Raw genomic sequence first — 15,214 nt, 5'->3', positions numbered from 1 at the left:
ATATGTAGCCACATTTATCCAGAACTACTTAAATTTACATATATACATGGCTTTGCTTACCATCAGCCCTGGTGACTCTCTGGAGATCCTGAAATGTTACACGTTACTTCTGTATGAAACTGTTTTCACTTGGGAAAGTGATAGAAGATGCCTCTACAACTCCTACAAATATGTTTTCCAAACTTCTGTGTTAGTTTTCACCAGGGAAAGTCATAGGGAGTACCTTTACTCACTACATCTTTTAAACAAGTAAGACCAGAGCTACAATCCTCTACAGTACTGTATATGCATAGTTATAAAAGTGTTTGCTATAAAATATAATATTTAAGGGTTAAAATATTCTAGGGGTAAAAAGTACACTGTAGATCTCTATTGATCTGTGGCACCCTCTGTATGTTTGAGGGGAATTTACACTGCAAGTAGGGTGGGGAAAATAAGTTATCCATGTTTGAATTGTGTGAACGTGTGTCTAAATGATGCCCTGTGTCTCACTCAGGGTGTGTCCCTGGCTTGAGTGAGGAATAGGGTTCGGCTTTACAGCAACCCTGATCAGGATAAAACACTTACTGGATATGAATGAATGAACAAATAGACTAGTTTCCTAGTTGATTTCTGCCCTTTTTTTTAACCACCACTCCCCTCCTCCTCCACCCAAAAAACAGAGATATGTTGTGTTTCTCTGCCCTCTACAGGCTGTTAAGGGAACTGTATGAAGAGAATTCTTTATTTTCTTGTTTTTCCACAAATGTAAACATTTTACGTTCGAATATTAAAATAATTAACCTCGACCCTAAAAATAAAAGTCACTCAATTTGACATCATCGTTTTTAATACGTCATGGGTTTTAAAAAAAATAATGAATATGTTGCTTGTGGATAAAAGACCCTGAGAATGCACCTGTCTCCTGATTCACTATTCTGTGGAAAAGGAAATTATGTCACTGTCCGTAATCCAAGACAGAGAAAATAAAGCTTTAGCTCAAAACAAACCTATGTGACAGACAGCATTTCCGTCAGCCAGCGCCTATCTGTGTACTGGACCGAACTGGACCGAACTGGACTGTGAGCTCTCTCTGTGAGACAGCACACATTGTTCATGCTATTTATTCCAACTTACCCCGCTGCTTTAGACCAGGTTATATATGGAGGTATAGCGCTGTGTTTACACACACACACACACACACACACACACACTGAAGATGTGACAGCTCGTCTGGCTACTTCCGGTACCGCTCTGCGTCAGAGACCCGCACTGAGTGAACACGTCCACAACACACCAGGAGTCTCCCGAACAGCACTGAATATTAAGTCTGGGCGGAGTTTGGAGTGTCAACGATACATAGTTACGTTGATGCAATATGCTGCGCTCTGATTGGCAGAAAAACTCACCCGATAAAAGTGCATCTTAAAAAAAAACGGAATTTCATGGACAAAAAAAACTTTATTTAAAAAGTGAAATAGTAAAACATTTTAAGCCTTTTTGTTTCAATTTTGATGCTTACTGTTTAAGCACTGTTGTCTCGCACCTCCAGGGTCAGGGTTCTATTCCCACCTTGGGGTCTGTATTCACGGAGTTTGTATGTTCTCCCCGTGTTTGGTGGGTTTCCTTCAGGTACTCCGGTTTCCTCCCACAGTCTAAAGACATGCAGATTAGTATACAGGATAAAGCAGAATAGGCGATGAATGAGTGAGTGAGTGATTATAGCTTTAAGCTTATGAGAAAACAATATCTCAAAATAGAATTGATTTATTTTTATTTTATTTTGTATTTTTCCCCCGATTTTCACACTAATTTAGTCGTGTCCTTCACTCGGGGGCTTCCACATAGCTACTAATACCACTCAGACGACTATCACGTGTCTAAATAACTTTTTTTTACAACATAAAAATGTCCAACTTCTGAAAAATGTGTCTATTGAGGCACTCAGTACTTGGTCAGGGTTCCTTTAGCATGAAGTACTTCATCAATATCGCATGGCATATAGAGGCAAGGGTGTTATTTTCAGTTGGTTCATAATATAATCAAGAAGCTATTGAAATTAATATTTAAAATGTTTTTGCAAATCTAATTGTTGTAATTAGTAGCAATAATAGACTGGTTTATAGTACAATTGGTATTACATATGTAGCTCAAACAATCAGTAGGCTAATTGATTTTTAATCATATATAATTTTATAAATAAATATCTAAAAATGTAACAAACAATTTTTTTTTCAAAATGTGTTTGATAATCAGAAACATTTTGTGTGACAAACATGCAAAAGAATAAGAAATCAGGAAGGGGCAAATAGTTTTTCACACCACTGTATGTGTGTATGTGGGGGTGGGGTAAGGATGTGGGCAAAGAAAACGGCTGTAATTACTGAATAGTTAAGGCCACATTTATGACAAATACTTTACTTGATGTTAAACATTTTAATTCACATTGTCACGTTCATTGTGGTGGTATAAAGAGACCAAAAAAAAAAACAAAAAAAAAACACATAGCTTTGTTCCAAAATGTATGTGCCTGAATTTATACACCAACCAGCCATAACTTTAAAGTCATTAACAATAAAAAGCTCCTAGGTTTTGGGTTTATGTTGTCCCTCTAGGGTGGCTTTGGCCCCCCCAGGGTGTGGCTCCATCATGACCTCTGGTGGTGTGCTGTGGAGTCTGGCACTAGGACATGTCTATATATTTAACATCAGTGGTCAGGACATTAAAAAAAAAACAGTGTTATACTGTATTTAAGTAATATTTTGATTTACACAGATGTGCAAGAAGTACATATTAAGCTATTAATACAGTACATTATAATTAAATGACTTTCCTTTAGTGTCTTTAAGAACAACAGCTCACCAAGGCATTTCAAGAATCCTAGCTATCTGTCTCCAGAGAGGTCCAGTTGTTCAGTGACCAACAATCCATCCTTTTTGAAACTTTTTAGCAGATTTTCTCTTCTATGCATTATTAAAGATTGACATCTTCCAAGGAAATAGTGAAAGTCACTATAACTATATAGGAAAAAAAAATATATAGGACTATATATGAAAAATATACGTAAGAAATACTTAGATATATGTATTTTTAGATATTTAATGATAAAAAATAACTAGTAGACTTATAATGGTCTAAAAAAAAATAAAACTATTAATCATGCTTTACTGAGTCATCATAATCAATATGATTAAACCAGCAAAAAACACTTTACTGTATCTTGTATGTTCTAACTTTACACAAAAAAAAGTGTTCACAGAATTCAATTTTACCTCAATCATTACTTTGAAATGACTTCTTTTACACTTTTACCTGTTCATTTTTAGCCTTACAATATTTATAATAATCAGACTTAACATTGTATGCATATTTAAACACAAGGAAGTTAATGAGCTTGGCACAAAGTGATGGCCAAAAAAACTCCTCCTCCTTATGAAATCCCAGGCTGTGGTAGAGTCTATGAGCATCGGACTGCACCAGAGAGGTGAACAACACCACCCTCTCTACTTTGTTTCTGGCGGCAAACTCCAGCGTGGTCAGACAAAGAGCTTTGGCGAGGCCTCGCTGCCGAAAACCCTTTCGTACTGAAATGCGTTTCAGCTCCCATGCTCCAGGCTCTGTCACACACGGTAATATTCCCACTGTTCCCAGTAAGGAACCCTTAGACTCTGCTACCCAAAAGCAACTGATTTGACCTGGGTGCATGTAGGATGCTCGAATGTCTTGCAGGTCTTCTCTGAGCCCGAGTTGTACCCCTTGTTCAAAAAGACAGAACACAGCAAACCTGCCAGCCAGCAGAACTCCGCTCAGACATAGTACGGTTGCCAGGAGGGAGCCAGACAGGAAGAGGAAAAGTATTGAGAATCCGAGCAGTGCAATCTGAACCCAGCGCTGTTTGAGAGTTAGGACACACACAGCTCCTTCATGTTCTCGAAAGCTTGTAGAATACAACTCCCGCACAGAAGAGTAGTCCGAATCCTGATACTCCCGGATCTGATACCACATCTGAGGAAGAATGGATAGACATAGCTGCATTCACATATAATATCAGGCATGCAAATTATCTTCAGATAGTACTGAACGGTGCTAAACAAACTGTATGGAGCGCTTTGAAAACAGAGGAGCAGTATTACCTGAGTAACCTGTATTCATTTTTGTGGAATGGTCCATACAAGCCCTGAGCGACAATTATACTTTGAATAATCTAAATGCTGTACAGTATGGGTAAAAAAATCTTACCCTTACACAGTTTCTTCAGTTGAACAGTAAGGTTGAACGCAATCTTTGAACACAATTTTTAAACAATAACTGAGAAACAAATCTTGTGCATCAGCTGAAAAATGTCCTGCACAGCTGCTGTGTGGGTAAAAAACTGAAAACTTCCTGGATTTTATCACATGATCCTTTTTTTTCTATATCAAGCAAATACTGCTACTTTACTGTGGGACCTGGATTCTTCTGCAACCAAAGGCCTTATTAAATGAAACAGCTACTTCAAGGCCATATCTACAATAACACATTCACAAACAAAGGGTTTTTTTTCTGAAAAAAGCTTTTAATTACAAGCAACATGTTTGACTGCATGCTTTGAGTCAGTGCAATAATTACATGAAGATTAAGACAGAACTAGCAATACTGTTTTTAAAACTGTTTTTTACTGATTTTTAAAATCACATACTATGAATGGATAAAATGTTTTCTTGCTGTATGCACCGAAGCCAGCTAGTTTACCTAACAGAATAACAGACTGTGTCTGGTGGCAAGCCCCTCGTCTGAATTGCAGTAAGGCTACAAAACAATCAGGAATTACTTAGAAATGTGTTTGAATAGAATGAATATGCAATATGAGGTAAAACAGTGCAATATGAGGTAAAACACTGGCTGTTGTACATGAATATCTTTGAGATATGCATCTCAGGATATTTTGCATCAAATTTTAAATATTTTGATTTTATAATTAATTGTTGGACACTGATTTATTAGAGCGCAGAAGTTAAATCAATTAATCAATTTAATCAATCATTTTATATCAGAAATGCATTTTCGAAAAGAAAAAAAAATCTTCCACAACCCGTCCAAATTCAAACATTTACAGAAGTCACTAGTGTAACTGAAATACATGAACAGAATAAGTGAGCCAGTAAAAAAAAAAAAAAAAAAGGAAATCATTAACAGAATTATATACTCATTTAGTTTCCAGGCTCCTGCAGGTCAATCCTGTATTCTAATAAAGTAAAGTTGGTGATCTTGGCAACAAACTCTGGGATAGCAAACTCTCTGACCTTCTCATAACCCACATTTTCATATAGCTTTTGAGCATCTGTCTGAACCACTGAAGTATACAGCACCACAGCTGGAAAGCCCCGCAGCCGGGCGAATTCGGCCACAGTGTCGCACAGAGCTTTGGCGATGCCCAGCCTGCGGTGAGACTGCCTCACTGACATGCGCTTAAGCTCCAGGCATCCGGCATTCCGCTCGGCAGGAAGGCACGCCACCGTGCCCACCACACGACCCTTCCACTCGGCCACCCAAAAGCAGGAGTTGGCCCCCTCCATATACGTTTTGCGGATATGGTTGAGGTCTTTGTGCATGGAGTCCTCGATGTAGCTGGAGAACATGTGACTGATTCCCTGGCGCCCTGCAGCCAGCAGAAGCGCGACCGCCAGGACGGGCAGCAGGATGGACTTGGAGCTGGCCAGCAGAGCGCAGAACACACACGCAAGCAGCATCTGGATGTGAGGCTGTTTCAGCACGTGCGTGCACGAGGACGGCAAGTGCTCGGACATTCCAAGTGTAAAGATCTCCTTCACTTCTTCCTCATCGCTGTCCTCATAGCGACGAATCTGCAATTCTGCCATGGCCTTCAAACCAAATACACACTAATTACACTCTGAAATCCAAAGTAGGAAGCCACAGAGCCGTAAACAGGAAACTGGTAACCGACAGGATTAGTGTATTCACAACAAACTGCACTGGTGTTTATGGAGGTCACGGGTTCGTATTAACGGCCGACTGAGGACACGAAGGGGAAGAAAAAGGTCACAAAGGCACTATTTATTGATTTAATAGTTTCAACCGCGAACATGAAATCAGGGGCTTTACGAAAAATAAATAAAGTTTACATGAGGGTGATTTTAAATTTCATTTTCATCCGACTAGCCAGGATAATGCTTCTTAAAAATCGCCTATCCTGGGTTTGTGTCCTCAGTAGGATTAGTTAGACATGGTTTACAGTGGCATTAAGTGTACACAGTCAGCTGACTGACCCTCCTCAAATATCTGAATGCATGTTGCTTTGGGTTGCACTAACCTCTCACTAGCGCGATCCAGCTCTTCCTCTTCTTCTCCAAACTAATAATCCGAGCTTTAGTGCTCTCCAACACACTGAGAATGCCTGTCAAATTAAAGGTCTTCTTTTCACCAAAAAGGTTTATTAAAAGAAAATATTAATATTAATAATAAAGAGCTAGTTAGACCTAATAAAATGCATGTGCATAATAATAATAATAATAATAATAATAATAATAAATGTGTCACCAAATAAAAATACATACTATCAGTCAAAAGTTCTGGACACATTTTCTCTTCTCTTCGGGTAAAAAGAAACTTATCGTTCATTTTATATCATGTAAATTTTACCACTACCAGAATATGTAAAATTTCGCAAAAAATCTAGAACTCTCAAAATGAGCATATTAATTTTATTATTATTTTCATTTTTTTGGTCATAGAAAAAAACAGAAAGCAGTCCTGCAGATTTCAGGCACATAATGACATCCATAGCCTGAAAACACACATAAAAGTCACTTCATACGTACACCATGCTAGTACTTAGCTGGACCCCTTTTTGCCTTCAGAACTGCCTTAATTATTTGTGGCATAGATTCAACAAGTTGCCAAAAATCTTTCTTAGAGAATATGACATGATGTGAGTCTCCCATTTCTCCTCATCCCAAAGGTGCTCTATTGGATTGAGATCTGGTAACTTTTTAATACATAAATTATGCTTAAATGGTAAGGAGGAGCACAAAGTCCCCATAATTACATACAAGGCATGATGGCTCTATGTTTTCATGTTATTTATGCCAGATTATGACCTTACCACTTGACGTTTTGCATCGGAAATCAAAACTCATCGGACCAGGCACCAATTTTGGAGATACCATACTAATTATAGTCTCAGTTTCCTCTTCTTAGCTGATGGGAATGGCACCAGACGTGGCCTTCTGCTTCTGTAGCCCATCTGCCTCATGGTTAGATGTGTTCAGAGATGATGTTCGCCATGCCTCAGTTGTAACAAGATCAGCTTGAACCAGTCTGGCAATTCTCCTCTAACCTCAGACATCAACAAGACCTTTTTGTCCAGAGAACTGCTATAATTTTTTTTTAAACCCTAGGATGATTCTGCATGAAAATCCCAATAGATCAGCAGTTTGGGAAATTCTCAGACCAGCTCAAAATCATCTAAATCATCCTTCTATTCCATCTTCTATCCATCCATCCATCCTATTCAAACGCTCAGTTTAAACTTCAGCAAATTGTCTTGATCATGCTAAATGTACTAAGCAGCTGCCATGTTATTGGATGATTAGTATGTGTGTATATATATATACTGTATAGTCTCTCTATATTTACACCTTTGTTATTATCAAGTATTTTCAAATCCATGTTCGAAATGTTATCTTGTATATTTCATCATTTCATTGAGCTGCTTCACCTTTAGAAAACAGGAGAAAGGGGCCTAGTCAAAGTCCACTCTGAAGCCATCTTGGCACTACTCCAAGTACACGAAAAATACTCCAATGTACATGAAAGGGGGCAAAATCCCCATGTTCCATAAACAGATTTTGAATCTGTGTTTGAAAGTTTTATCTCAGGGTAGTTTGGAAAAGCTATAGTAAATAATGCATGCACTTCAGGTTGCTCTAGCTTATGTGCATGCATATTCTGTATAAAGAAGCAAAGTGCCCTGTGAGCTGCGAAAAAGTAGCTACTTCTATTTTTGCTTTCTAACAAAATTAGTATAAGACAAATACAAACTAGATAACCACAAAACACAATTTTTAAACAATCATTTATTAATAGAAACAATAAATGACCCTGCATGTAACAACAAAAATCAATTCCCCTGTTAATTACTCAACTATTTGACAATATTTTAATAAATATGCTGAAATAAAATTAGACAAATTCAATCTTGATTACTGCCAGTTTTTGCATCTAAGCATCATTTAAATAGAACCTTTTCAGTAATGTGAAGTTGACTAAGGTCTCAGCGAGCAGCATGCAAACAGCAAGACAACAATCCAAAGCACAAAAGCAGGTTCACTTTTGAGCAATTCAAACAAAACAAGATTTTCAAAGTGACTTGGTCAGTGTACTGATTTCAGCCCCGAGATCCTGTGGTTCATGAAAGCCCAACCATGGGACAGAATTAAAGCAATTCAGCAAAGAAGAGTGGATCAATATTTCTCCAAAATGAAGACAGACTGGTCTCCTATTATTAGGAGCTTTTGGTTGCATGTGATTGCACCGGTAATATAGTTGTTGCACAAATATATTTAAGTTTAAAGATTTCATGTGAGAAACATTTGGGGAAGAAAAAAAAAAAAGAAAAAATGTGCCAAAGAGTTTTTTTTTTTTTACAGCATTCCCCTTTGTAGACATGTGTGAGTGTAAAAATTCCATTGCCCAAACATTTTTTGCTTAGCATCTTTAACCAACCAACAAGGATTGAATACAGTTGCCATGTTGAGATTTACACAGTAGCCCATTCATATTAAAACAGTGGCCTGTCTCTGCTCTCTGTCACTGGAAAGAACTCCCTGGAAGAGTTGCCAAAGTAGTTTATATTGTTTAGGTACCCACAAGCCAAGTCTGTAGACCTAGTGACAGTGAAGAAAACTTTTCAAAGGGGTGGCAACAAACAGGAGAATCTTTGTGTTGATGGCCCTGTGCTGAGATGAATTACACTAAAATAATCTATAATTTCCTTTTTTTCCTAGTAGTACAATGTTACCAGAGATATATTATTGTGTTAAACAAAGAATATATTCATTGTTCTCCTTAGCCCTTCGCATTCTTCAAATTCCGTTTATCCCAGATTGATGTCTCCGGCAAACATGGTGATGAGGAGGATAATGGAAAAGCCGGTTAGCAGGCCACCATTTTGAAACAGAAAGAATACGATCTTCTCTCTGCGGCCTCTGGAATGTGTACTCATTATTTCATTCATCTCTGGAAACTAAAATCAGCCACAAGGTAAAAGAAAAACACAACAACATAGTATTATAGGAACCTGTTACCCATTATTCGGTTTATTTTAAGATGTGATGGTGTATTTGCCTTACCATGTCTGCCAGGGCAATGTAAAGAAACATTCCACCAGCAATGGCAAAAATGGGATTTGGAGCAAAGTTGCTGCCCAGCAAGATGCCCAGAACCAAGCCCAAATAACAGCACATAGCAGAGAGAAGGTTAAAAAACACAGCCTGAGGGACGCTCATACCAGAGTTCAAGAGAATCACAAAGTCACCTAGAGACAGACAACAAGAGTGTAGAGAGAGAGAAATAGAGAAAGACAGGGTAACTACGCCAGTTGGACACAATATTTATCATTTGCTAAACTTAACCCACCCAAATTAATGATACTTTTTACTATCTGAAGACTTCCATCTTACCTAGTTCATGAGGAAACTCCTCACAGACAATGGCTATAGAGGTACTGAAGCCAGTTAGAAGGGAGACAGTGAAGGAGGCTCCAATGGCCAGTCCATCTATAAAATTATGCAATCCATCACTCAGAGTGATCATCCAAGCCACTGTTTTTATATTTGAAACTGTTTGCCCTCTCAGCCAGCGACATCCCACTAGATTGCCTGACTCCTAAACACACATAATTGTAAAATGATATACTGTAGAACAAAACTAACTTTAAGGTATTAATAACATTGATTTCTACAGGAAATAATACCATGGGAAAACATACAAGCATACTTCTTAACATTAGTAAAATTTCAAAAACAATCTACAATTTTTTTACATTTGTATAGCTATAATAGCTATAGCTTAACAATTGTTATTTTCGCAAAGCAGCTCTACACAGTCGAAACAAATTATGGAAGTTTGTATGAAATGTGAATGTGTATAAATCAAAAAGATTCAAAATCCTAAACCGACCAATGATTATTTGACTAATACGCCTTGTATAATTATTAATTTGAATCAAATTGGTCATTCATTAATATACAAGTAAAAATAATGATATACAAGGGTCTTTCAAGTGAACCTGGGACTTTTGATTGTACAGAATAACAGAACACAGTTATGAGAGTAAAAACTTACCTTTATTTCCCTACATAATCCCCTGCTGTACTAATACACTTATCCCAGCCTTTTACTATTGCTTGGGTGCCATCAGAGTAGAAATGTTTCTCAGTATGCCGGAGCCATGAACGGACTTTCTTTTTCACGTCTGAAACACTGGCCTCACAGGAACTCTTAAATGGCCCAAACATGTGGAAATGGCTTGGAGAGGGGGCAGGACTGTACAGGGGATGTATAATGTACCCATGCAATAACTCCCAATAGAGTGTTAAAAGTGTATGTTCATATACAAAGTGCTGTATTTCTACATAGTTAATACTGGACAAATACATTGTAGTAGATGGCTAAGAAAAAATCCTTTATAAAATACTTTGTCAAATACTTATGGACCCGACTATAACTATATTCCATTTATAGAGAAATACTTTAAAAAGTCTAGTACTCCTTACAGCTCAGTGACTTTTAAATAAAAATGATTTGGATTTGGACCATTCTGTTGCCATATTTTCAAATCATAAGGTATGGTTTAACTGACAGTAGTTATAGCTGTAACATAAACCATAGTTTTATATTAATATCTATATTCTAAAGGTTATTGTTTTTAAAGTACATACAGATTTGTATGATGAATAATCCATATAATCTAAGCAGAATACTAAATGATCAGGCATTTCACTGCATATCATATTGTGTATAGTTGTGTACATGGCAAATAAAATTTGAATTCAGTCTTCAATCATTTCAACAGAGCTGTGGTGAGAATCAAACCCTTGATCATGCAGGTGCGAGGGTACAGTGCTAACCACTATGCCATAATTATCATGTTATGTGGGGAAAGAAAACTTATACAGTACTTGTTGCTATTGTGAAGTTTGCCTAGCTTTGGTTACAGGGCCATTATCATGCTGGAACAGATTTGGGCCTCTTATCTCTAAATGGAAACTAATGCTACATGAAACAAAGACATTCTATACAACTTGGCTGCAACAGTTCAGGTAAGAATCACATATGGGCATGATGGTCCAATTCCCACGAACGTATGGCTGTATACTGTACATAACAGATTATCAAAATGCTGTCTTTCAATTAAATAGATATATCTATATAGATCAGCATGACTCAGATAAGAATGATATTAATTCAGGTATGTCACAGCGCTCTGTACTTTGACCAGTTTTTTTTCTTTTCATGTTGACATTGTTATACTGTAGATTATTAAAATGTTTGAAATCAATTTCCATTGCTGAGAACATAATAAACATCTACAGATATCAGTAATTCCAGATGTCAATATGTTCGATAAGATGATAACATGTCTTGCAACCTGTTGGGTGGATAAATTGCATTTTTAATAGTAAAAGAAGTCAAGATGGAATTGAATGGAATTGCCAATGAAGGAAGATACAAAGATATACTAAACACATACTACATCAATGGTACAGAAAAATGCTGAGGTTAGAAATCTTAGTGGTGATTTTGGAGCTTTTAAACCTGCACATTATTGTAACCTTTAAAAACTGCAATATAGCACAGATAAGACTCTATCTGCAGCTATAAGATACATACAATGCAGCAGGAAGAATATTAATTAAACCAAGTATACTTTTACTTCACTGCCTGTTTGCTTTAGAGCTGACTAGTATAACATAGTATAGTTTTTTTTAGTGCATAAAAACTAAAGCTGCTTCAGCACTCCTTTTAACTTACAAATTTCAATAATCTCAAGGTGCAATCTGGAACATAATTTATCATATTTTCAGGGATACTCCAAATTCTTGAAATTATTTGATGCTAGCCGCCTCCACATTCCACATATGAAACTTGAAAGTGGTGAAGCAGCCTTTTTATTGACCAACTATCTAGAACAAAATGATAATAATAAACTATGTATATAACAAAATAACTCTGTCTATGTCTGCTTTTTAAAATCTACTTAAATATTTCCTTATAGCATTTAACTAGTCTTATTTTTATTTTGCCTAAAGATATAAAATATCTTTTCACTAGCTATTCTTTATTACTGTTTTTTCTGTTTTCACAGTAAGATACTTTAAGATCAATTTTATATGTATGAAAGACTTTTTTAAAGACTTTAAAAAAGTTTTTATGGTTTGTAATATTTACCATAGGGTTATGACACAAGAAATGACGCAAAGCAAAATATAAAATTATTATAACATTATTCACTGATCCATTATTTTGATAACACCAAACTGATGTATCAATACACCACAGACCAGCTTTGTAGACCATAAGATAAAGTACGTGGAGGAAAAAAACAAACAAACATATATTGTTTGCTAGAATCAAAAACTCAGTGTAGTATATTCTGAGCCATGAGTGCTTATGAGGAAATGAGGAGCTTGTCAAAAATCAAATACTTGTTAAGAGTAAAGTTAAGCATGCGTATAAGCTAACAGTGGTACCTGTTCATTGGGTGCGTTCATGGTTGGCTGGCTTGGTTTCTCACTGGGGCTGTTTGGTCGGACCTCATGGTTGGCCACATTATTTGTGATGATGTCACTTGTCATGTTTGTTATGACAATGTCATTGCTGAAGTTTGTGATGGTTACATCATTAGCCTGCAGTGACGGGAAATGGTTGTGGCAGTGCTGCATAAAGGTAGAAACAGAAGGTGCTGGTGATAATGTACTTTTTCTTCAATAATCAGGTTTTGAACTCAAATGTAGTTGAAATCTCACCTCATGATCTGCTTTCAGTGCTAATTTTAAAATTCTTTCAGTAAAGTACAGGAGGTAGAAACCTCCAAAAATCCCTATCGCATTTGATATGTAGTTATCAACTTTCGGGTCAAATCCAAGAGCCTGTTTATTTAAAAAAAAAAAAAAAAAGGTAGGAATGTTCAGGTTATCAAATAAAGCATGACGGTTTGGATTGATTTTTATTAACTCAATTCTTTTTCTTTAGTTGACACACTCTCTGTCTGGGCTGTTTTATTGTAACTGATCGTTTACCCTCTGATTAATCTTTGATTATCATTTTACTATTTCCTGCTTCCTTCTTACCTCAGGGATAAGTTGCAATACAGCATTGGAGAATAATGTTCCTATTGCCACCCCGATGAAGTACGTGAGCACTTTTGGGAAGTAGGATTTCTTAGTCAAGGGAACTAAGAGCAATCCCAGTAGAGAAGCCAAGTTAATTAGTGTAACAGCCAAAAAACTATAGCCCCAAACTGAAAAACACAGACAGATACAGATTAGAGACATGATCTAAAAAGAGAGATTGGAATCATAACTTGGGACTTCACTGAAGTCTGGTGAAGAATAAAGTAACATTAAATGACCATGTTGGCAGTAAAGCAACGCTTCAGTCTACACTCTCCTTAACAAAAATTGGCTAGAGATTTGGAAATCTCCATATGAATTGGTAACAGGTTACAGGTCAGAGAGGGTTTCTCTATTTAGTGAGCGCTGAGAAGGTGATGGAAATTTCACCGTCCGGTTGATATCGCGTGTGAAAAATGTGATAGACACTGCTTTAATGTAATATACACCAACATTTCGATCTGAGCATAATCGATCTGAAATCATTCAAATTATTTAAAAACGGGATAAAATTTCTTATTTGTTAGCTTATGAGAGACAGGAATAATGCATAAGGAAGTATTCGAAAAAGAATTATTAAAGACATCTAGGATTAAACTACTAAAAATAAAGGGGGGGTGGGGGGGATGCTCGAAGTGACCAGATTTACCCATGTAATAATGCTCAGGTGGTGGCCAAAGAGAAGTAAAGGACATAGGGACATCTATACTGTATGTTGGTTAAAAAAAAATTAAGTTAAATTAAAAAGTGTCTCCTGGGAAACATGAAATAAGAGCTGGTTTTGTATGCGCTCACCTTGAGGGTCGATGGTTATAGTCGATGCGGGCATGTAAGGGCAGGAAGGGAGCAGAACCTGGGTAAGAACAGCAGGGCATATGAGCTGAAGTTGATCCACAGTCAGCTTAGATGCATTAGAGAGCACAAAAGCATCCAGAAGATCTGAGGCAGACAAACACTGCACAAGTTTGTACAATCAGTCAAACAGTTTCTTCTTTTTAAAAAAAGTGATTAAAGTTGTATATTGAAAAAAATAAAAAGAAAGCATAAAGTAATGAGCAGCTTTACTGTACCTCAGCATGCCTGAAGGGATTCTCCGCGCTGTCTACTGATGCTGGCGCTCGGCGGGAGGTCAGGAGGGTTAGAAAGTTTTCAAAGTTTGTAGTCGACAGTGAACTGTTATCACCGTAGAAAGTCAAAACATCCAAAAGAAATCGTTCGCCCATGTTCCTGGTTTATCTGGTATCCGTTTGTATAGTGTCGCAACCCCTCAGCTGTAGTTAAGTTAAAAAATATATATAAATAATAACCTAAATCCAGCAGTTCTGCGTGTAAATAAGACCAGGCAGTCTGGTATCATTCCATGAACTCAAGCAGTGTTTTTATCTCTCAGGTAGTCTGAACAAAGTCGATAAAATGATGTTTCCACCTCCTGCGCTTCCCGCATGAAGAGCCGTTCAAAGATCAGCACCTCGTGGCCGCGCGACTCTCCTCCTGTACGCCGGTAAATCTGCATAGCGGTTGCTAGATTTCGGCTCAGCTATGTCAAAGGACTCTTTGTTACACTGTAGCATAGACATACCTCTCTCTCATGTAACATGCTCCGTGCTGACAGAGTGAATGAGTCAACTCTACTGGACTCGCAGGGTTTGCAGGTCTTCCCCGGGCTTCGAAATACTTTACAGATCTATTCTTCAACTATTATTTAAAATAATAATGAACTTTAAATGTTTTAACAATGACTGAAGTATTTATTTAATGGAAACAAATGGTGTAACATGACAATCATGTTTATGCCACCACGATAAAAGCAACACACACACATCTCAATGAATTAGCATATC

General features: G+C 37.1%; 4 protein-coding genes across 5 annotated transcripts in view; all 4 read right to left on the bottom strand.

Annotated features, from left to right (window-relative positions):
• dctn1b (dynactin 1b) overlaps positions 1 to 1,193 on the bottom strand; it is a 34,826-nt gene extending 33,633 nt beyond the window's left edge. The window contains exon 1 of the mRNA XM_053501644.1: positions 1,117 to 1,193. The gene's annotated coding sequence lies outside the window, so the exon portion shown is untranslated. The remainder of the gene's footprint in view (positions 1 to 1,116) is intronic.
• Positions 1,194 to 2,307: 1,114 nt separating this feature from the next.
• On the bottom strand, positions 2,308 to 4,483 carry LOC128528880 (probable N-acetyltransferase camello). The gene is made up of 3 exons (XM_053502043.1): positions 4,473 to 4,483; positions 4,219 to 4,231; positions 2,308 to 3,984 (listed from the first exon to the last, which is right to left on the bottom strand). Exons 1-3 carry the CDS (start codon positions 4,481 to 4,483, stop codon positions 3,280 to 3,282), a joined length of 729 nt encoding a protein of 242 aa, XP_053358018.1. The 3' UTR covers positions 2,308 to 3,279.
• Positions 4,484 to 4,625: 142 nt separating this feature from the next.
• nat8 (N-acetyltransferase 8) lies at positions 4,626 to 6,355 on the bottom strand. Its single transcript, XM_053501338.1, has 2 exons — positions 6,290 to 6,355; positions 4,626 to 5,840 (listed from the first exon to the last, which is right to left on the bottom strand). The coding sequence occupies exon 2, from the start codon at positions 5,835 to 5,837 to the stop codon at positions 5,169 to 5,171; it is 669 nt and encodes a 222-aa protein (XP_053357313.1). The 5' UTR covers positions 5,838 to 5,840; positions 6,290 to 6,355; the 3' UTR covers positions 4,626 to 5,168.
• A 2,232-nt stretch (positions 6,356 to 8,587) lies between these two features.
• Positions 8,588 to 14,918, bottom strand: slc39a8 (solute carrier family 39 member 8). 2 transcript variants are annotated; one of them, XM_053502300.1, is made up of 8 exons: positions 14,444 to 14,918; positions 14,169 to 14,226; positions 13,332 to 13,501; positions 13,008 to 13,130; positions 12,732 to 12,917; positions 9,660 to 9,864; positions 9,330 to 9,514; positions 8,588 to 9,223 (listed from the first exon to the last, which is right to left on the bottom strand). In XM_053502300.1, the coding sequence occupies exons 1-8, from the start codon at positions 14,594 to 14,596 to the stop codon at positions 9,074 to 9,076; spliced, it is 1,230 nt and encodes a 409-aa protein (XP_053358275.1). In that variant the 5' UTR covers positions 14,597 to 14,918; the 3' UTR covers positions 8,588 to 9,073. The 2 variants fall into 2 exon arrangements, with proteins under 2 accessions (XP_053358275.1, XP_053358274.1); XM_053502299.1 differs by having other exon boundaries at positions 14,169 to 14,328; positions 14,444 to 14,915.
• Between the last annotated feature and the right edge of the window lie 296 nt (positions 14,919 to 15,214).

This window comes from Clarias gariepinus, chromosome 8, assembly GCF_024256425.1.
Source record: "Clarias gariepinus isolate MV-2021 ecotype Netherlands chromosome 8, CGAR_prim_01v2, whole genome shotgun sequence".
Lineage (NCBI taxonomy): Eukaryota > Metazoa > Chordata > Actinopteri > Siluriformes > Clariidae > Clarias > Clarias gariepinus.
The sequence above is the reverse complement of the archived record's forward strand: the minus strand, read 5'-3'. Positions and strand labels throughout refer to the sequence as shown.